The 23,133-nt window shown below is 45.5% G+C and overlaps 1 protein-coding gene across 2 annotated transcripts in view; it reads right to left on the reverse strand.

The window, feature by feature from the left end:
* LOC134087390 (calcitonin gene-related peptide type 1 receptor-like) overlaps positions 1-23,133 on the reverse strand; it is a 43,691-nt gene that overhangs the window by 11,970 nt on the left and 8,588 nt on the right. For both annotated transcript variants that reach the window (XM_062540850.1, XM_062540851.1), the window contains 6 exons: positions 22,922-23,072; positions 22,708-22,815; positions 22,183-22,295; positions 21,694-21,785; positions 20,090-20,213; positions 10,791-10,944 (listed from right to left, as the gene is read on the reverse strand). In XM_062540850.1, coding sequence (XP_062396834.1) covers positions 10,791-10,944; positions 20,090-20,213; positions 21,694-21,785; positions 22,183-22,295; positions 22,708-22,815; positions 22,922-23,072 — 742 coding nt within the window. The remainder of the gene's footprint in view (positions 1-10,790; positions 10,945-20,089; positions 20,214-21,693; positions 21,786-22,182; positions 22,296-22,707; positions 22,816-22,921; positions 23,073-23,133) is intronic.

Consider the following 23,133-nt stretch of genomic DNA (forward strand, 5'->3'; position numbering starts at 1 on the left):
GTGACCTCCATGGTCGCCTGAGGACACCAAGGTGCCCTCTCCACTGTACAGTAAAATTCGACACGACACCCAATGAGGAAAGAGAAAAGAAATGGAACAAGGAAGTGGGTGTGTGGAAACGTATTCCAATGGACATACACGCAATAATAGTAGCCAAGGAAGGAGTGGCTGCACAAGTGAAATTTGTGGAAGGATGGGACATGGGCATGCACTTTGACATGCCCGGAACAATGCCCCACATTACCCTGAGAGTGGCAGTAGGGTACAGATCGAGACAAATGGGCCCAGCAATGCTTAGGGCCAGATGTGCTAAATGGAAATACACCATGAACGACCGATTCCAAACAGCCATCGATCCCGGAAGCGGCCCAATGTTCAGGATAAAACTGGACAACCCAATCACGGTGTGGGGTGTCCCGCAGGTGATTGAGATAACAGAAGCAGAGTGCCAAGAACAAAAAGAAGTACCCTACGTGAAGGGATGCCCATACGGAAATGAATTCTGCTTGTGGCGATTGTTCCCAGGAGCAGGACGACGATGTTGGGACAAGACGCGCCACAAGCCTTTCAGCAGTGAAGATATTGAATGGGAAACATACAAGCAACATCTGTCATGGCGCTCAAAGAAAGACTCAACACCTCTTACAGGGCCAAAGCCTGTTGCAGAGGAACGGGAGCTAACAGAGCAGGAGCAGACCTTACAGGGTGTGGCCAACATACCCTATGTAAAAAACTGTCCATACGGTAACCCGTACTGCATGCATGGCCTGATAGGAGGAGCAGGATACAAATGCTGGGACAAGAAGAATCATGTACCCTTCACCACATCTGACCCAGACTGGAAAAGGTTCGTGAGCGACTGCGCGGAACAGGAGGAATACCGACGGTCTTGGAAAATGATGCTAATACAGGAAGTGACAGAGACAACCGAGGAAAGGACCAACAGGATACTAGGGCAAGTCCCACCTTCAGTGTGGTCTCAGGGAGATGGAGACATAGGGTTGGTCAAATCAGCAAGCCCTGTGGAGTTCAGACTAAAACCAGGAGCCACACTGCCGTTTCAGCCACAGTATCCAATATCACCGGAAGCAGCAGAAGGAATCAGAGGAACGATTGAGGAGCTGCTGGAGGCGGGAGTTCTAGAGGAAGTCCCAAGGGCGAGATGCAACACGCCCATCTTCCCAGTACTGAAAGCAGATGGAGTAAGATGGAGAATGGTACAGGATCTCAGGCCTGTGAACGAACGGATTGAAGACTACCCAGCAGACGTTCCGCACGCCAATGTGTTGATGACCAACATCCCACCGGATGCAACAGTGTTCTCTGCCATTGATCTGGTTCAGGCATTCTTTACCATAAGGGTGGCACCAAACAGCAGAGAGCTCTTCGCCTTCCAATACCAAGGGAAAACATTCCAATACACACGCCTCCCACAAGGCATGAAACACAGCCCACACATTTTTAACCAGGCTTTGAAGGAGGATCTGAAACATGTCAAATGCCAAAGTACGATCCTACAATACGTGGATGACATTTTGTTATGTTCACCAGACCAGGAAACATGTGAGAAGGATACCGTCCTTGTACTAACTGCCTTGGCCGAAGGGGGGTACAAGGCGTCAAGGAAGAAGTTGCAATTTGCACAGCCCCAGGTCATTTACCTGGGGCGACTGATCACCCATGGACACAAGGGCATTGCCCCAGAACACATTGAGGCCATCACCAAGGCCCCAAAACCAAACACAGTGAAACAGATGATGTCATTCATAGGTCTCATAGGGTTTAGCAGTGACTGGGTGGAGTGCTATGAGCAAAAGATAGCTCCACTACGTTCTATGATTGTCAGAGCAGGGACCAGCAGCCTCAAGAATCGAGTCACATGGGCTCTAGATGGAGATGAGGCCTTTGAGAGAATCAAGAAAGAGCTACAGAGGGCGCCAGCACTGGCGCTACCTGACTACAACGAGCCTTTCCATCTGTATGTGACAGTAAAGAAGGAACCAGGACAGGATGCGTACATGGCAGCCATTGTCTCTCAAGCACAATGCCATGGAAAAAGGAAGCAAGCAGTGGCATACTACAGCTCCAAACTGGACGCGGTAGCACAAGGCTACCCACCATGTTTCCAGGGACTAGAGGCGGCATACTTAGCTTATGTCAAAGCGTCTGGCATAACAATGGGTTGGCCTGTGACAATCTACACCAGCCATGCAGTGGCTCAGTTAGCTGAACAGGGAAAGTTTTGCCTAACTCCACAAAGACAGCTCAAATACTACAACCTATCCTTCTGTCCTGACGTCACGATAAAAACATGCGACACCGCCGGAAACCCAGCTGACCTCATACCGCTCGAGTATGAAGGCAGCCCACATGAATGCGTGACGGACTCAATAGCGTTCTCTAAACTTAGGGAAGACCTAGAGAGTGAACCCCTGTCAGAGGGAGTTACCTATTTTGTGGACGGATCTAGTCACAACTATGACAACAAAACACATGCAGGGTTCAGTGTAGTGCAAATGCTAGGACCAAAAGACTTCGTCACAGTCATGTGCGAACCATGCGTACAACCATGTTCTGCCCAGTTGGCAGAACTCAAAGCTCTTACAGCAGCGTGCTCACTTGCAGCAGGAAAGGAAGCAACAGTACACACAGACAGTGCCTACGCACATAACGTCTGCCATGTGCATGGGGCACAATGGAAACAGAGAGGTTTCAAAAAATCAGATGGAGGACCTATCCAACATCTTGAACAAATTCAACTACTCCTAGCAGCTATGATGCGTCCAACGCGGTTAGCAATATGCAAATGCAAAGCACACTGTAAGGGGCAGGACCATATTACCCTAGGTAATGCAAAGGCAGATGAGGAAGCAAAGGAAGCAGCTTTTCAGGCTAGGCTTCAGAACAAGGCTCCAAAGCCCCCTCAGGAGAATGAACCTCACACTGTAATGCTCAGCAGAGTAGGCCATGGCACGTGGCCACGGCCAATGCCATGCCCCGCCCCCTGCCCCTATCCCTACATGGAGTGCCTGTGGTGCTCCCAGTGGTACGACCCTGAGCATCACCATGAGCCAGACCCCTCCTGCTGTGCCCTATGTCAGAGGGCAAGCTGCCCTATCTGTTGGGATGCGCCCTGTGCCACTAGATACCCAGCGGGACTGATGGATCGGATCATGACATACGATAAGTTGGTACTACAGCAGAACAAAAACATGGCACATTTGGCACTACAGGCTCCTGCCATTGAGGTGGGGCGCATGATGGTTCCAGCTGCAGCAGCAATGCCAGGGGGAGATGAGGTGAGAGTAGTTATACTCAATCCTATCCACCAACTAGATACGATCAAGGAAATGCAGGCGAATGCCCCCCACTTTGAGAAGCAGAGGTGGCGAGACAGGGGGGCGGCACAGGACAGGGACGGCCTATGGAGGGCCCATGACGGCAGAGTGGTGGCCTCGAACCGGCTGCTAGATTTCCTCATTCAGGATGCGCATGACGTTGATCATTGCGCAAGGGGGGAGGTCAAGGATCAGATCCTTAATATGGGGTTCTGGGCACCACTACTGCAGGATCGTATTAGTTTTGTACTCAGAAATTGTGACACCTGTGCAAGACATAACATACGAAAAGGCATAGGACCAAGACCTCTGGGACACATCCCACTCCCAGACGGCCCATTCAAACACTTAGTGATGGACTACATTGACATGGGCAAAACAGTTAGGAAATTCAAACATGTCTTGGTCATAGTATGTCGATACTCAAGGTGGGTGGAAGCCTGTCCAACCACTGGGCAGGATGAGGCAACTGTCATTCGCTTCCTCACAAGGGAAGTGATTAGCAGGTTTGGCATTCCAGAGACAATAAGCAGTGACAATGGCAAAGCATTCACAGCTAACACATGGAGGGAAATTGCCAAAAAACTACAGATCATGACTCGCTTCGGGTGCGTTTACCACCCCCAGAGCCAAGGAATGGTAGAAAGAGCAAATGGAACATTGAAAAACAAAATTTGCAAAATTTGCCAGCATACAGGGCTAAATTGGGTGGATGCACTGCCCATTGCTCTGATGAAAATGCGTTGTGAAAAAAATCGAACCACCTTCCTGACACCACACGAGATGGTGACAGGAAGGGCAATGCCCACTCCACGATACCATACGGATGGGCGACCCCCTCTAGCAATACTAGAGGGAGAGGTGGGCAACTACATTAAACAACTCTCTCAAGTTCACAGGGCAATTTACAAGGAACAACGGAAGAGGGAGGAGAGATTGAAGAGAGAGGCGGAGAGGGGACCCATACAGGTGGGAGATTGGGTGTACCTAAAGGTGTTCAAGAGATCGTGCCTCGACCCCAGGGCAGAGGGACCATACAAAGTGACTCACACCACTCCCAGGTCGGTAAGGGTTGAGGGGTCAGATTTGTGGTATCACCTTAACTCTTGTTACAGGGCACCTCCACCGAGAGAAGCAGGAGAACCGGGAGGCGACGACGGAGATGGGAGACCCCCAAGCCCCCCAGGGGAGGATGATGGTGGTGGGCCGCCCAGGGGAAAACCAAGTACGAGTGGGAGTACGACGAGGAGGACAATGCCGGCTCCTGATCATGGCCCTGGGCCTGGTGTGCCTGGGAGGGATATTGTTTTCTCTCCCCTATCTGTTTCTACAGGTGGTGACGCTGATGGGAACCAAGCAGGACCAAGCTGCAGGATGGGGCCTGGCGAGCGGCGACCACCCAAGGCTAAGACCGCTTCCCAACCCCAGGTATCTGGAGGAGCAGCAGCACGCCCCGCCGCTGACTACACGGACAGCTCCACAACCGACTCCTCAGCCACCACGCCTGACGAAGGAGGTTACGCCGAAGCCGAGGAAGGGCCGCAGAGGAGGGAAGAAGAAGCAGCGCCACCCTTCTCCCACGGACTACCCCCATACTACGAGGACTACGGCACTATCAACTGGGAAGACCTTCGCCCCAGTACCAGTGTCCCAGCTGAGGAAGAACCGAGGATGGACAGCACGACGCAACGAACCGAGGCCCAGGACGTCCTTGACGATGTCTTGGCCTACAAGCCCCTTCCCCCCCTACTCAGCCCTCTTGGAAAGACACCCAACCGAGACCGCCCCTCTCAGAGTGGCCCCTACGTTAGCTACAGATACCCAGACACCAGCGAAGGCGCTGGGCAAGAAGACACAGAACTCTACCGGTATAACTATCCTGGAAGAGACTGGGGCAACTACGAAGATCCATACGAAGGTGAATGGTTCCCTCCACGCCCAGAAAGCGAAGGAGACGAGGAATAGGAAGAACAAAGGAAAAGGACAGAGAGGAGGCTCCCTGCCTCTTCGTCCAAAAGAAAAACAAAGACTGAATGATACAATGTACAAAGAACTGAGTAACAGACCAACTAACAAACCAGGAAGTACCCTTGAAGGGTATGATGGGACAATGATCATGTACAGCGAAGGGTCAGGAGACGATGTATATATAATCACAAAAGACACGCCTAACATAAGAAGCACACTTGTAACCAATAGTACGCAGGCTTCCCCAGAAAGCACGCTGACACCCTTAGAACAGGGTAAAGGAAGACGGAAGAGGTCGCTCAGCAACACCTATGAGGCCTTCGAAAACAATGCCTGGATGAAGTGGGCTGAATTCACTGGAAAGTCGATACACCCTGAAGGACATTGTTACGTGTGTTCGGCAATCAGGCCCAAAATAACAATCGTACCAGCATCCGCCAAACTCGAAGAGGACTACCCGCCTGAAGGAAACCCGCCTGCAAATGCTCTATGGTCCCCATTCAAATGCTACATGTACATGGGAGGCAGCCAATGGCGTGGGCTAGATATGACAACGGGACGATACGAGCAGCGCATGAACAACTCGGAAAAATGCAGACGGGAATACCCAAGCATGGGGTTCAGAACGATGAAAAAGACTCACTGGTCCTATGAGATACCGGAAGGAGTACAGTTCGAATGCTTTGAAAGCATGTGGAAAGGAGGAGAGGTAGTTCAAGAGGGCGGGAAGCTACCTGGAAATGTATCTGGAAACGTTACTCTCTCCCCTGTGGGAAGACATGGCCCAATTAGGAGCATTGAGTGGAGGGTCAAGGGAAAAAGTGACGTACGATGGAACCTTGTCGCCGCGCACGATCCCCAAACCGAGGAACCTGGAGAGGTGATATATTATGGAACCTTCAAAGGACGAACAATGTTGAACTTGACATCTGGTGAACTCACCATATCCAACCTAACCGATCAAGATATGGTAAAGTACTCTGCTGAGATTAACAACAGGGCCCCGAAACCAGAAGACGTCATCTCTCTGGGGGGCTCCCCGGAACTGAAATGGCCCATAGGTGCAGGAGAAGACGTAGGGATGTTTGAAGGACTCTGTGCGACGAAATGGGTCCGCTCGAAGCATCCTTATGACTTCCACCTACAAAAGAGGAGTGACGGCACTAAGCCCAAAAAGGACGTGAGCACGTTCCTACTTATGGAGGGCCAGGACATCCCAGTGGAAGGCTCATGGTGGGCCTGCGGAAGGAAGTGGGGGATACGTAACACCCTACCAAAACTATGGCGAGGAATGTGCGCTAAGGTGGAGCTAGCCCAGCGAACTCACATCATTCCATGGAATGAGAAGGATTCCAAACGACCCCCAACGGTAACAGGGCCACCAAAAAGAAGAAAAAGAGAGGTGTATCTGGACCAATTCGGTCAGCCTAAGAAAATTCCCAAGGAATTTAAAGTGCGAGATGAAGTAATGGCGGGACTCGAAGCCGCCATCTGGTGGATCGGACCATCCATAGCAGCAACGAAAAATGCATACTGGATCAATATGATCAATTACAACCATTTGCGGTTCATGAACACTTCTATAGATACATTCACTGCCGTGGGCCGCAGAATGGATGCAATGGAACGCCGCTTGAATGCCACAGCAAGAATGGCCATGGAGACAAGAATGGCTGTGGACTGGATATTAGCCAAAGATGGTGGCGTGTGTGCAATCGTGGGGAAGGATTCCTGCTGCACATATATCCCAGGACCAGACGACGAAGTTGCAGACTTCAACAACGCATTAGGAAGACTTAAGAATCTAAGTACGGAGGCTCACTCCATTTCAGGAAAAGGGCCTACGTTTGAACTTCCGGATATGACGGGCATAACGGGCTTCTTTGATTCTGTGGGCCAATGGTTTAGGGACACTTTCGGGTCAATAGGGGGAACTATAGTGGCGTTCCTCCTGAAAGTATTGCTGGGAATAGCCCTAGTAGTGGGACTATTCTGCTGCATCACGCAGTGTTGCAGTAGGGTCTGTTCTAAGGCAATTGCCAAACAATTCCTCGTCCAGGGAATGGAGGAGGAATACGAGATGCTCACATTGCCTGACTACGAGAAGGAGGGTGGGGCCGGCTATCCCCCACCCCCACCGTGGCCGTCTCCTGAATGGGAGAACTTGGGAAATTAAGGTTTTTTCTGACATAAAATACGCCCACTGGAACTTACGCATACACACACACGTACACTAACAAGTAACTGCAAAGACACATACCAGTCCACACCGAGCGATGGAGACAAGACAAGGTCAAAGTCAAGGCTGTGGCTCGACACAATATCGCCCATAAGGCATACACGCTTAGCATAGGTAACTTAGTATAATAGAGGATTAGCCCTCACCCGCAAGGCCATCCAACGTTAGGACAAAAACCTGGATAGATGCTTGCCCATGACAGTACTGCTTATTCATGATGTCTGTAGCCTTGCCCCATTTGTCACAGACCACCCCTGGGCCCGCCCGAAGGGCGTGGCGGGGTGAGTGGCCCAGGCGATATCCAACGACGGGTAAGACCCTTATGGCCAGCAGGGGCAACCTAAGGCAGGGTAGGTCGTCACAAGCGCCCCACCCCGGTGTGACGTATACTTGCGGCCAGTAACGCACACGTGGTCCGGAAGGGATCAACTCGCACCTGATCTAGGTGTCAACGAAGGGGGTTGGGTCAGTGTACGGGGAAGGCTCGACGGCCAGCAATGCCTGGCTTCTTGTAAGCAGTCTGTCCATAACCTGTATTATTATCACGTGCGCGAAGGCAAGGCCCATTGGCAGAGCCAAGCATGTTGCTATATATCTCCTATTTGGCATGGTGGCCGTTGCGTTTACATTGGGTTGTTTGACCCGTAGGCGTTAGGGAATCATGTCTGGTGGTTACCCTAGGGGCGAAAACCGTCTCGGGCCCTAGCCTTATATTTATAGTAACGATTGGTCTCCTCTGTCGCTCTGTCTGGATATTTTATTCTACAAGTAAATGCACTCACATAGTCCCACCTATATACTCAGTTATATACTCATATTTCCTTTATTTGTATACTCACATATATACTTATATGCTCATTGCATAGGAACTACTTAAGTGGTGTGTTTATTGTTTAGAGTTAACATGCTCATGTGCCACTAGTCACAGGGTGCCGTGACCATATAATAGCTCACGACACGCCCATATGTTTAAATCTGCTTCGCTGCATAATTCATAGGTGAGGCTAATTTAGCCTCAAAGGGGGGAATATGTGGTGTTTTTTTCCTTGACTATTGTTTAAATAATACATAGTGGTAAGATACAATAATAACCTTTAATACCATATACTCATAAGAAAAGGATCAACATGAAACAACATTTATAGGCCTGTACAGGCATGTACGGACATGTGCTGGATCAGAGTGAAATAGGGGAAAGGGGACTTTCCACTCAAGCAGGAGTGAGGGCAATGTGCCAGCTGGTTGAAAGGGTAAAACAGATGCAAACTGGAAAACTGGAAAGAACCAGAAAACCTAAACTATGGCAAAAGAGCACAAACAACCATGACTCAACATAGTGACCTAATGAGAGGTGTGCTCGTATTCTTTAAAAATGGAGGAGGGTGAAACTTCCACCATTATGATTGGATCCTCTTGCTCCTCCGCCTTTCTGATTGGCTAAAAACACGATCTGGTGACGTCTCAGAAGGAGGCGCTTCTGAACAGAATAAAAGGGGGAGCAGAGCAGCCAGAACTTCAGATCGATCTCGTCGAGGTACCAGCTGGTAGCGCCGCCTTCACTCTATTGCTTGGTAGTGCAGTTCAGACATTGTTTGGATTGTAATATCATTGTGATACAGTGAATAAAGATCTTCAGTGTTGGGAAGTCTCTGTCTGCGTGGTCTTCTTCGGATGCTTGGTCCAGAGTGATAATTGGTTTCTTTACAAGAGTTAATTGGTTCCAGAGTGCTAATCGTTGAGAAGTCCAGGAGCGTGGAATTTTCCACCACAGAAGCTTATGTTGATTTTAATTTGAGAAACAAAAAAACTGTTGCTAATTATCTTTTTGTCTCTAAGGGGGTCTCTCCCTATCATCAGTGGCAGACCGTGCGTTCAGTGTTAGGCTTTCAATGATGACTATTTTTTGTCAAAAATTACAATAGGGGTGCAGTGTTTTTTACACTTTCCAAGAATTTTACGCTGAGGAAAAAAAGTTCTCTCTCTTGCGCAAATCTGTGCAGTACTCGAGAATCTGCGTTACACAAACAATTAAAGGAGAATTCCGGTGTGATATTGACTTAAAGTGTGTTGAAATATGATACCGAGTGTGAGCGATTGTCTCAGAGCTGATCTCGACCTGTCAGCTGTTCTCCGAAACCCGGCGGTAGCTCAGCAATAGTAAACCAGGTTTTTAACGTTTGTGCCTCGGGCATCGAACTGCCGTGCAAATAAATCACTGTTTTACACCATTAATGAGGCTCAAAGTAGCTCCACACTTTATTGGTAGACTGCTGAGGGCCCTGACATTTAAAACGAGACATCGAGAACTTTGAAAAAGCACTGGTTGTTTACTTACATGACTGTTTATTCAGGCAGTCACTTTCGAAAGTTTAGCGGTAGCAGCCATCTTGAATCTAGTCACGTGACTGATTCGTGACTGGTTCACGTAATCGCTATGTCTATGCGTGCACTAGTCATGAATCAGTCACGTGACTAAATTCAAGATGGCTGCGACCGGTAAACTTTCGAAAGTGACTGCCTGAATCAACAGTCATGTAAGTAAACAACCAGTGCTTTTTCAAAGTTCTCGATGTCTCGTTTTAAATGTCAGGGCCCTCAGAAGTCTACCAATAAAGTGTGGAGCTACTTTGAGCCTCATTAATGGTGTAAAACAGTGATTTATTTGCACGGCAGTTCGATGCCCGAGGCACAAACGTTAAAAACCTGGTTTACTATTGCTGAGCTACCGCCGGGTTTCGGAGAACAGCTGACAGGTCGAGATCAGCTCTGAGACAATCGCTCACACTCGGTATCATATTTCAACACACTTTAAGTCAATATCACACCGGAATTCTCCTTTAATGTTCTGAGCTGAATTCTGCATTGGTTTCACAAATAAAAAAAAAACCCGACAATTTAATTGGTTTGTATTTCTTAAATGAACATAAAATGGAGCAAAGCCTCCTGTGAAATAGACGTCCAATCGCATCTTCCACATGTGTTTTTTGTCAGGTTATGCCATGTGTATGTGATCTCCTATTTCTGAATGTAAGTATCGACTGGAACACTCCGAAGCGTATACTACCCCATCAGTTCCAGAAGAGGCGCAGCAACGTTGCTAACACTGGCATTGGTGCTCAAGATGCTTATAGTGTAGTGCATCAAAAAAATAGGCATCATCTGTGTTTTGTCATTTTAACATCAACAGGTATTGCGAGTATCGGTTCTCGTGACATCCCTATTCTGCATAAGTTTGCTTTACTTACCCCAACCAAGGATGTAATACCATCCAAGTTGTTGCTCCCCTACAAACACTGCAACAATAATAAGTGTGTGTAGGTAGATCCCTTCACAGAGCATCCAGAAGAAATTGGTGCTGACTGAATAGAAGATCAAAATCGACAAGATCTTACATCCAACCTTGGAGGAAAGAAAATATAAAAATGTCAATAAATCCAACAGAATGCTGTGCTTGTTTAACAATGGCTTACACACATTACAAAGTAATAAGCTAAATTAGGACCTCCTCAAAAAAGTGGAGAGGCCAAATGCAAAAGCCCAAACAGCGAGATCAGACTTCCAGATACCAGACCATGACCAAACTTGTCAGAAATGTACAGTAAGATAATAACATTGATTGATTTTTAAAAAATAGAATAAAAAATGAGCAAATCATTCAAAATGTGTTTTTTTTTTATTTATTTTTTTTACCAAATTGTCAAAACTGTGGGATGAGCAGAATGTTCAGCTACATTGTAACTCTCCACTCCATATTCCATATGTAAGTTACCAAAACCAGAGACGGTTTATAACGAGAAGTGCCATTGACGAGCCCGGCGCTATTCTAAAAGTTGAACAGATTTCAACTTTGAGCGCTCTGAGCGCTGCGACAAAAAAGGTCGGCGCCGATAGTTTTTTTCCGCTGTGAGCGCTGAGCTACATAGACTTTACATTGAAAATTGTCGCCGTCGGCGCAAAAAACGCGTTTGGTGGACACAGCACCTAAAGCACCTGTGCTGGATGGATGCCTATGAAGTTGTTCATTTGTTTGCTCACTTTGTAGAAGCTCAAGGCGGTGTGAACATACAATACAGTTAGTCTCTAGGAGTAACAATTGTTTTTAATTGCGAGTAATCTACATGAATTCACTCCGAAATATGAGGTTAATTCTTTTTTAGTAATGGTTTGACAGGCTCGATTTTTATGTTAATGTTGTAAAATGAACTACCCGCCACCACCTGTCTGACTTCAAATGACTGCATCTACTAACTAGAAAAGCACTCAGAGAGCGCAGACCTCCGCCTGTATTGTTCTTCCTATAGGTTGTTATACATTTTCACCTTAACTATTTAGATCGCCACCACGTGGCCATACCATGCCATTATACCACTAAGCGAAACACATAAACGGCTCCGGAATCCCGACGGTGTTACGGATCACTCCCAAAATGTAACCGTTTCTTCCTTGGGTCATGTCTGACCTTCCCTGAAAATTTCATTGAAAATCCATCCATTACTTTTTGAGTTTTCTTGCCAACAGACAGACAGACAGACTGCCGGTCCCCGATGAAAACATAACCTCCTTGGCGGAGGTAATAATAATATTTAGGTGTGTGTGCGTGCGTGGAGCCAATGTGCAGTGCAGGGCAGGCAGGTGTTTGTGCTTTATAGGTGCCTGTGCTCTTTCTTTAGTCAATTAACTATATTAACGGAAATATCAATTTTCCTTTTCCAGTTTCAACCAGACAATGACCTCCAGGAAACAACTCAGCCAACTCGGAGTCAGCAATCACAGCCAACCATAACCGAGGCTCTAGAGAAGCAAACAAAATATGAGAGAAATTCAAATGAGATTGGATAGAAGTGTAGCAGAGTGCATGTGTATGGACCAACTCCCTGTCTACATTGTTGAAAAAACAGGATTTCAGCAAATGCTCCATAAATTCAATCCCAGATATCAACTTCCAAGTAGAAATTAATTCATATACACAGAAATACCACAAATCTACAGTGAAACAAGGGACCTGATCACACAATATCTCAAAGAAAAGCCTGTGGACAGACAGAGCGGAAGACACATTCATGTCCATTACTGTACAATACATAACACAGTCATGGGAGTTGCACTCCTGGTGTTTAGGCTTTAGTGGCCTGAACTCAGACCACACAAATGACAGTTTGAGGGAGGCATTTGACGAAGTACTGTAGTTACTGAGGAGTGGAAGTTAGACATTGCAAACTAGCAGGCATCACAACAGACAATGCATCCAACAACCAAAAGACCTTTAAAGATGACTAGACATGGATCCCTTGTTTTTGCCACAACTTGCACTTGGCCGTTAACAAAGCTACCAACATCGACAGTGCATCTTTTAGAACCTTAAAAAAGTCTGTAAAGATCTACAAAAGCTAATGCGCTACATGCACAACGTCGCAGGCAACGTTCGATTTTAAAAGGAGGTCGACACTTCCTCTTCCGGTCTGGCGTTAACGTCCAGTGCAGCGCTTGTCTACTGTCAGCTGACTGTCAGTCACCGTCGCCGAAATGGCTTCAGCTATTTATACTAGATGTCTGCAGGACCTTCCACGTCTTCCTGTAAATGACATTCACCGGATCGTTGATTCATGTTCAACTGCTCCAGCGTCTAAGAGGAACAAGGGTTTCAAGTTCTATATCTCATCTTATATTCACAACTATGAAGGTAAGTTAGCCAGCTACGCTGTTTTCAATATTACCATGTTAGCCAGGGTTTGCTTTGTATGTATAATATTTTGTTGACTTGTCTTTGTTGTGCTAAAAATAAAGTTATTAATTCTGTCCTAATAAACTGTGCCACAGGTCGATGAAGAAGTCGGAGAAACCCCACAGTTTAAGTGTATGGTGAAGCTAGGGATAAGTTAGCTAATGTTAAGACAGTTTCTAGCCGCTTTCACACTGCACAGCTAGTCGGTGATTGACGGGCTTCCACAGGTCGATGAAGAAGTCGGAGAAACCCCACAGTTTAAGTGAATGGTAAAGCTAGGGATAAGTTAGCTAATGTTAAGACAGTTTCTAGCCGCTTTCACACTGCACAGGTAGTCGGTGATTGACGGGCTTCCACAGGTCGATGAAGAAGTCGGAGAAACCCCACAGTTCAAGTGTATGGTGAAGCTAGGGATAAGTTAGCTAATGTTAAGACAGTTTCTAGCCGCTTTCACACTGCATAGCTAGTCGGCGATTGACGGGCTTCCACAGGTCGATGAAGAAGTCGGAGAAACCCCACAGTTCAAGTGTATGGTGAAGCTAGGGATAAGTTAGCTAATGTTAAGACAGTTTCTAGCCGCTTTCACACTGCATAGCTAGTCGGCGATTGACGGGCTTTAGTTTACACTGGAGCCAGCTAATTGGAGACGTGTTGTCCTCTGGGGGTACACATATCGCCGGCTCGACTGCAGTGTGAATGCGAGCTCTGTAAACATGGTTTTCACAACCCAGCGTTTACGTTCACAGGGATTTAAGCAAGGGATATTACATTGGATAAAAATATGGCTAAAGCAGAGGCATCTTTTAAAAATGAAGATGAACTGCAAATTACATCTCCATAGACTGTCAAAACAACTAAAGAAAAGAGGATCAAAGAGACCATAATGAGAACATCCTGAAACCCTTCTGTCTGACTACATGGGACCTGATGACAACAAGATCTTGTGTAACCTATTTTTTTTTTTTTTACAAGTTACCCCACAGCATGGTACACCACTCTGTGCTCTGTTTGGAAATGTATGAGGAGAGGAGGAATCAGTAGAGGAAAGCAAATTACATTGGAGGGGGAGAAGGACATCAAACTGACAGTCAACCTGTATCACAACGGTACTGTGATGGTGCAGGGAACAGAGGCCAGTCTCACACATTTTCAGAGGAAATTCAAGGACTTAAAAAATGACACTGAATTATAAACAGGATCTGGAGGTGAAGGCCACAGCAATATCATCAGGAGCTGTGACAGACTCAGCAGTTCACTTGGCCATAGGCTCACCACCTGCACTTCCAGTGATACAGGTCCCAAGACCCCTTCCTCCCCTGAAATGGTGAGTTCCTGGTATATAGCAAAATTCCAGAACCGAGCGCAGACGTGTCTGGAGACACTAGTTGTTGCTAGCGGCGGTCATTATAATAATCAATCATCATCCTTACAAAAACAATAGGGCTTTGCAGCTCTTGGTGCACAAGGCTGTCCAGGCCCAGCACACCGTCGGTGCTCGGGCCCAAATAAACTGGTATCCATTTAAATTAGCAAGCCATTGAAATGTCAAGAGGGAAGCAAGCATACGTACAGGCACAGGCTATGCATAGACAAACGGAAATTGTCCGATCGTATTCCTCCGTGAACAGTGTCAGCTTGCTGGCGCAGGAGAATTATCACGTGCGTGAGGCTTAAAGTAAAGAGCAAGCTACGGAACAACTGGTGAAGTCCAGATTGTAAAAGCAGGAGGCAGCTTGTGCTAAGCCCTTAAGAACGTAACATACTCCACTAAAACCCTTAAAGGAATTATCCGGAGTAAAATGCACTTTAGATCAATTTACGGATTATTGGGAGTACATACGTTGAGTTGACATCAAATCATGTCATTCGGATGTGTTTTGAGGGAGTTCGATTTTACCATTTTTAGCCAAAACTTGTTAGCCTGGAACCTCTTCTACTGTTCCAAACAACATACACTTACGTGGTAGTGAGTAGAGGGTCCTTAAAGCCAAACCAAAGTATTTCGAGGTCTTTATGTGCTCAAATAGAGAGTCCAGAATGCATTTCGAAAGGACATGCCCGGTTTGTGGCTCAATAATGTCACTACTGAGCCTCACCGTACAATGGATCGACTCCAGTTTTGTTTAACGCCGCACGACCCTGCATGCCCAGGAATTTCACGGATCCCACAACAGAGCGCATCCAACAGGCGATGGAAAAGATGCTAAACAACTGGGGAATTAACAAGCGACGGGTCCACGTAATTTTGCTCCACAACGCTGCAAGTATGAAGAAAGGCATGGGGGATATGGGAGTGTAGAGTTTGGGCTGTGTCGCGCATTCTTGCCAACTCTGCGTGCATGAGGGCCTGCTTTCCCAGCAGAGTGTGTGACACTCTGGCCAACGCGAGGAAGATTGTAGGTCATTTCAAACACTCCCCACTGGCCTACTCTCGCCTTGAAGATATCCAGATGAACCTGAATATGGATATCAAGCGCCTACAACAAGATGTGCAGGTGAGACTCATAACATTATTTGATTTATTCCCATTCCATTATTTATTCCCATGGATCTTGCTCTCTCCTCTTGCTCTCGCCTCTACATGCTGCAGAGCCTGCTGGAACAAAAACGGGCTCTCAGTGTCTTTGCAGCTGAGCGCACTCTACCAACAACACTGACAGCCAGCCAGTGGGAGCTGATGAAGAAGACAGCTGATGTGCTAGCCCAGGGGTGGGCAACAGTTTTAGTCTGAGGGCCACATTTGGTTTACCAAAGTAAGCCGAGGGGCACACATTCGGCGATTTGAAATTAAACAGTGTTGTTACATTAAATTACACACATTTGATGCAAATCAGCTACTTTGCCTCTTTACCAGCTGAATGCATTAACTTTAGGCTTCTACATTAGGCCCTGCAACTTGTTCAACTGTCATTCATACCAGAAGTAAAAACAGGGTCAGCTTTGCCCTGAATGCTCGCACACAGGAATACAGTTTGTGCACAAACATATCGTTTCCCTGCAGCTTCATATTGAGGTCGTTCAAATGGCCCATTACATCGACTGCGAAGGCAAAGTCAATGATCCAATCCTGATCTTTCAATTCAAAGTCGCTAGCCTTCCCTACATTCTCGAGAAACATCCCGATCTCTTCTCTCAAGTCCCACACACAACGATGCACTTTGCCCATGCTCAACCATAGGGATGGGTATTGATAAGTTTTTATCAATATCGATGGCATTATCGATTCTGCCTATCAATCCAATTCCTTATCAATTCTCTTATCGATTCCCAAAAAATGTAGGTGCACCCACATTTTTCATTGCATCGCCTTTAACGCCAAAAGGTCACCTTTTATCGCTCTCCTTTCATATAATGTGAATGATTTTTTAACAATAAGGCGTAGAAAAAGCTTGTCTTTATTTAAAACACAATATACATATTCTTTAAAAAGAATTATAAAGATGCAAGCCTACAGTATATATATAATATAATATAATTCTTTATATATTCTAATCTATACTACTGACATTTCTGAATTCTGATATTCATGACATTGACATATTCATATTACAACTCTGCCTCTTTAATTCAGCTGTCGGCTTGAAGCCTCAAATTGTAAACAAAGTAGCATAGTTGGCTAGCTTATTATAGTCTACTGGTTGGACTGTTCAGTTTCCCCACGTGTGTTTAAGTTGCAAGGTAGGCTAATACTTTTTCTCCTTGGGACAGGCCCTTTTGAGTCTTAGAGTTGGAAAACATTGAGATGATCAGTCAACTTGAATGCAAGAGTTTGAATCAAATTTGTGCAGTAGCCTACGCTATGATGCTAACCGAAATTAATTATAATGTCGCTAGTTGTCTTCTATGCGTCATTGCTTTCACGAATGTTAATGTGCATGTCGAGGGGCGGGTGTCCATTGAGCGCGCACGGGAGAGGGAGAGAGAGCGGGCCAAGGGGGTTACTTATATATACAGTTTGCACGCATAGTCTACAATTAAAACTTGTGAAGGAAACGTATGCTTTCACCCGAGCAGCGTCAGGTGCACCTAGAATTATTTTCAGGCACACTCTTAAACATTTTGGGCGCATATGCACTCTGGAGCCCTGGACCGGGCAACGTTAGCACCCCTCCGTAGTCTGTCAAACACATGACACTCTTGGAGCTTAATCCCATGCTTCACGGACAAATGTTTTAACATATTGCTGGTATTACTACCCTTACACAATAACAATACTGTACTGGTTGCAGACGGCAGAATATTCATCACGTTTAGTGAAATGGGGCCAGGCTTTGGATCTCTTCCTCCTCTCGGGGTTGACTTAGTATGAGTGTAGTAAGTAACACAAAATTTCAGGAAAACCGGAAAAAGTCCGACGTCATGCAGGCTGAGGGAATCGTTAAGGGAATCGATAACAAAAAAGACGTACGATGTCAATGGAATTGATAAGTTAAACCCGGTTCCAAGACGGAACCGGTTATCGATGCCCAACCCTACTCAACCAGCACACGTTCGAGTGGTATGGCACATCAGTATGTTCTGTCTCACTCTCCTCCAACAATTGGATAAACTAGCGGTGGTTAAGCGCCCGGGCCCTAATAAAATGGACAATTTTCACCACCGTTTTGGTGACATGGTAAAGCTTCAACACAGATTTAGACAAGGCCTCTTGATGAATGATACAGCGCAAGAAAATCAGAGTTGAGTTGGGGTCATCCTCTCTCACCCTGTCCTGTATCCTACGCAGTAATCCAGAGTTCTTCCCGGTGAGGTTCGGAGAGCCATCTGTGGTCACGTTTAGTAATTTCGTCCATGGTAGGTTCAATCTCTCCAAGCATCCTGACACACTGTTGTAAAGGTCCAAACCTCTTGTTGTCCCCTTCATTGATTCCATCGCGAGAAACTCCTCCACTATTTTGAATGTGTCAGTAATTCCTCGAATGAATATAAGCAGCTGGGCAATGTCTTTGATGTCAGTACTTTCATCCAGGGCAATCGAAAAAAAAGTGAAATCGGAAGCTCTTTTTAACAGTTCAGATGCCAGCTCATCATCAATGACTTATTGGATCCTGTGTTTGACTTGGCAATCTCTTTCCAGACTGCCCAAATAAGCACCCCAGCTCATTTACCCACTGCAGCGCATCCCTGATCACAGGTGTGGATGTACAAGCTGCCTGCGTTACTACAGTAGGTTCACACAATGTGGGCCACAGTGGACAAAGTTTGGCAGGGGTTGCTGTTTCCTTATCAGCGCTTGGGTCCCTGACAAGTACCCTGACATATTGGCTGCCCCATCATATGTCTGGCCACGAAGACCCGAGAATGGCAGGTGCAGACGGAGCAGCACATCGGTGGCAATCTTGAAAAGGTGTTCGCCGGTGGTGGTAGAGGCCTCATACATTACAACGAAATCCTCCAGTGGCTCCAGATCTTCATCAACATACCGGAGGCAAATTGAGATCTGTTCAGTGCCAGATATGTCCTGTGTGCCATCCATTATCAGGGAGAACTGCAGCACTGGCAAGGAATGGATTGCTGCAGCTATTTGTTGTGTAATGTTGTTGCTCATCAGCAGCTCGTTTTGACTCATGGCTTGTGTATGAGTGGTTTCTCTGCAGCCAGCTTGCCAGATTGGGATCAGTCTCAGACTTTTCATCCAGATGCTGCTTGAAGTTTCCATCATCGTTGTCATGACCCCTGAGAGCTAGGCCCTGTTTTGCAAGGTACCTCACTGAACCCACAATCTCTATCAGTGCTGTCCTGGCAGCCTCTTGTGCTATGTGTTGTCTCTTAGTTTATGTTGTTGTTTTGAATTCTGTGTTACATTTCTCTATTTTAAGCTTCTTCACAAAGTCTGTCAACCTGACGCTTGCGAAGAAACACCTCATCCAGGAGGTGGCGAAGATAGAGGGGACGAGGGTCGCCAGTGCAGTCCCAGAGGAAGCTGGGACTTCAGCAGACCCAGTGAGCAAGGCACCACGGCGTGAATCATGCAGCAGCCTGGACAGCGCCTTTGAGGAAATCCTACAAGAGAGGCAGTCACAGGCCCTGTCCGTGAGTAGCACATCGGCAGAAGTGCAGATGCAGACGTACCTCTCAGAGCAAACCACCCCTAAGAGAAGTGATCCACTTCGGTACTGGAAAGAACACGCTAATCAGTTCCCCTCCATGGCTGCTGTTGCAACCCAGTATCTCTGTGCCCCCTGCAGCTCTGTGGACAGCGAGAGACTTTTTAGTGCTGTCTCTAACATCCTTGATGAGAACAGGAACAGGCTCAAACCTGACAAGGTAGAGATGTTGGTTTTCATCAAGAAAAAATTACATTTCCTTTTGTGAAGCCAGGGGAGGAGGGTAAGAATCAGAAATGCAGTTCCAAAAAGCACCAGCCATACTTTATAACAGTGTGACAGTTTTATTTGCTTTTTTGTTTACATACCATTGTTGCACTAACCATTGTTGCACTAAACTGTGAAGATTTTTTTATTATTACTTGATTATTTTATTGTTCAAACTACCTCACAGAAGTGTTCTGTTGTGTTGATATCATAGAATGATCAAATAAAAAATCAGGGATATCCTGGATCTGTTTCTTCGCTGTTCTTCATTTTTTTTAAATAAATGTACTGTAGAAGTATCGGATCGGGACTCTGTATCAGCAGATACGCAAAATCAAATGACTCGGACTCGGGGGCAAAAAATCCTGATCGGGACATCCCTAGTAAATATGATAGACTTTCATAATTGTTATCATTATTTGCATCTGTCCAAGAGAGACCATGTCACTGCATGAGCCCTGAATGAAGATAATAAAACAGTGATGTAACATATAAAATGTGAACTTACATGACTGCTAGCTATGTAGTGTTTTTCAACTACACCAGAGAGCCAGATGATGGTGATGATGGAATTGAAAATGAAGGACAGAAACATGTTCTTATGGAGTGTAATCCTTTGGCAGCTTAGGCTCCTTTGTAAGAATGAAAATTATTATTGAGCAATTTCTGTAGTAATTTCTAATTATGCTATATGCATTAGCCTGACGTAACCATACTCAATTCTACAGCTCCATGTGATTATGTGGCGTGTTTCAACATATTGGGGGTTTACGGCATACCTCACTTCCCCCACTACCCTCCACTTCCTCAAATTCGGACGTGAGAGCCCTAACCTAAGTGTAAACTTTGTACAGCCTAATGTTGGTGTAGTGTTTTATGACAAAGCACCTTTTTTAGGTCAAAAAAAAAAAAAAACAAGTCAGAAGTAGTCTAAGTCTATATCTAACGGCGTGTACAAGTTTGGTAGGGGCTACATTCTTGCAAGTAGACTAATACATGATTAGATAGGCAAAATCATCTTTTAGGCTAACTAATGTTGGCGCAGACTAATCGTCATGTTTGTTTATTTAATTTTTCTGGTGAAAGTGTCCTTCCTGAGGCTATAATGCTATAATGCAAAATGTAATTTGGCTGGCGGGGCAGCACGATCCATAGAGCCAGGGAGCTGAGAACTCGAAAAACCAGCGGGCAAATCACAGCGTGTATAGAGTCGATGGGTGGGCTTAACATAATGGTGACTGACATGCGACCAGAGGTTGCGACGGTAACGCATCCTGTTATTTGAAAACAAGAAGATGATTCGTTTAGCGTTATCCTATTGCGGGGAGGGAATTTGAAAGACAACTGTTTATCCCACCCCTCCGATTGAGCCCTGTCTACGGTGAGTGTCCAGACCCTACATCTTGATGTGGGTCTGGCTCGTCAGGCTATTGATATTATAATATTGTCGTAGAAAGGATTCCCCTAGTCATTCACATGACCTGAGCACACTTTGTTAAAAGCAAAAAAGTTTTCGAAACAGAAGCTAAATGTTTAGATGGTTCTGTCATGTCTGTTCTACTAGATAGTTACCTCCGCCAAGGAGGTTATGTTTTCATCGGGGACCGGCGTATGTTTGTCAGTCTGTTTGTCTGTCTGTTTGTTAGCAAGCTAACTCAAAAAGTAATGGATGGATTTCGATGAAATTATCAGCGAATGTCAGACGTGACCCAAGGAAGAAATAATTTAATTTTGGGAGTGATCCGTAATTCCGTCGGGATTCCAGAGCCGTTTATGTGTTTCGCTTAGGGGTGTAATGGCATGGTATGGCCACGTGGTGGCGATCTGAATAGATTAGGTACAAATGTATGACAACCTAGGAAGAACAATACAGGCGGAGGTCTGCGCTCTCTGAGTGCTTTTCTAGTTGTGTTTTGGTTGTTGTTTCCACAGGAATCATGCTAGGCTATTTTTTTGCTCTGATTGGTTAGGTCTAGTACAAAGCCATTTTTCCTCCTATCTATATCTATTGAAGCACATCCAATAGCAGTGAGTTCCAATATTCTGAATAGAATTGAGTTCTGGTTACGTCAGACAAAACATAAGAGAAAAGGAAACAACATACAAACTTACTTGATGCCGGAAAAGATGCAGAAAGAGATGAGAAGGAACAGTAAAGAGAGGCTCTGTCCCACAATAGCCAGGTAGTACTGTATTAATGCAACCTTTGGAGGGAAAAAGATCATTCCATTCAGTATGAGGTAAGTATAGTTTGCTTATGCATAACATTGGTTTGGTGTGGATTTGTTTATCATCAAAATCCTATTTTTTTTTAAATCCTAATCATTGCTAAATCATACAATTAGACACAATACTTGTTTAGTCTTGGAAGTTGCAGGCATTAGTTACAAAGAAATTCTGGGAGGATAATTGAATAATAATTGAATGAATTGGATAATTGAATTGAGGGTAGTAAGACCAAAGTTTACACTGATCAATGAAGACATGCTTTAGCTGGGGTAATTCTCTCCTCCCCCTCGGACACACACTCCTTTACACTGACTGTTTTATGATTTTGTTTGAATCTACAATGTTTTGTGTATTTCTATGGGCAGTCCAAACCTTTAGCTTGTATCCAGTGAAAGCGGAGCATAAAGTGTAGTTTGACCAGATTCGGTTGCTTTCCGGGTGGCGAAACCATTGCCCATCTGGATTGCAAACTTTGGTAACCTTTTCTGTAAATAATGAATTGATTAATTAAATCCCCACACACAAGGTACATATTAGGTAAGATCTTGATAATAATAAATAATACATTATATCTGTAATCTCGGTTTTAGGATGGGACATCCTATTGCCACTGTGGCTGCATGGAGGTTCAGTGTTCGCATAATCCAACCGAATGACGTTGGCCCTTGTTTGATTGCTATACAATTTCTTTTATTATTTTTCACATTTAGTGGCTTTTCATTGCCACTCAGTCACTAATATTTTAGTTTGTAAATTCTACAATAACTTCCATATGGACAAAGTCTCCATTTGGCCAAACTACTTGAGGCCCGTATTTGCAACTTGTGGCTATATTTATTAACCGTTATTAACAATAATATCCCATTCCTTTTCAGCAAACCTGATTTCTGAGCTCACCGTGGGGATCGAAGTCTTGGAAGTATGAAGGGCAGTACTGTGTTGCAGTTCCTGCTGTAGTGTCTGCCCAGCACATCCAACCATCCCATGTGCGGTTGCAATATGCATCTTAAAGGGTCCCAATCAGAGAAAGGAAATGACCTCAATCAAATATCATTTCAAAGAAAAATGGATTAGTCCAAATAGTGGATTTAATTCCAATTTAGTGTCATACCACTATCCAAATGTGGGGGGTCATGAAGGAGCTTAAGGAAGCATTCATACTGTGCTGCCAAGATCTGCTTGCGGGTCAAAGACATCTTTGATATGGTCACGTTGTGTTCAGGGTCTGACATCCTCGCCAGTATCTTCATAGGACAGTGCATCTGTATGAGAGAGCCAGTTTCATAAATGCAAAGTTTCATTCTAAAATGTTTAATTAAAAGT

This window comes from Sardina pilchardus, chromosome 7 (assembly GCF_963854185.1).
Source record: "Sardina pilchardus chromosome 7, fSarPil1.1, whole genome shotgun sequence".
NCBI classification, from domain to species: Eukaryota; Metazoa; Chordata; class Actinopteri; order Clupeiformes; family Clupeidae; genus Sardina; species Sardina pilchardus.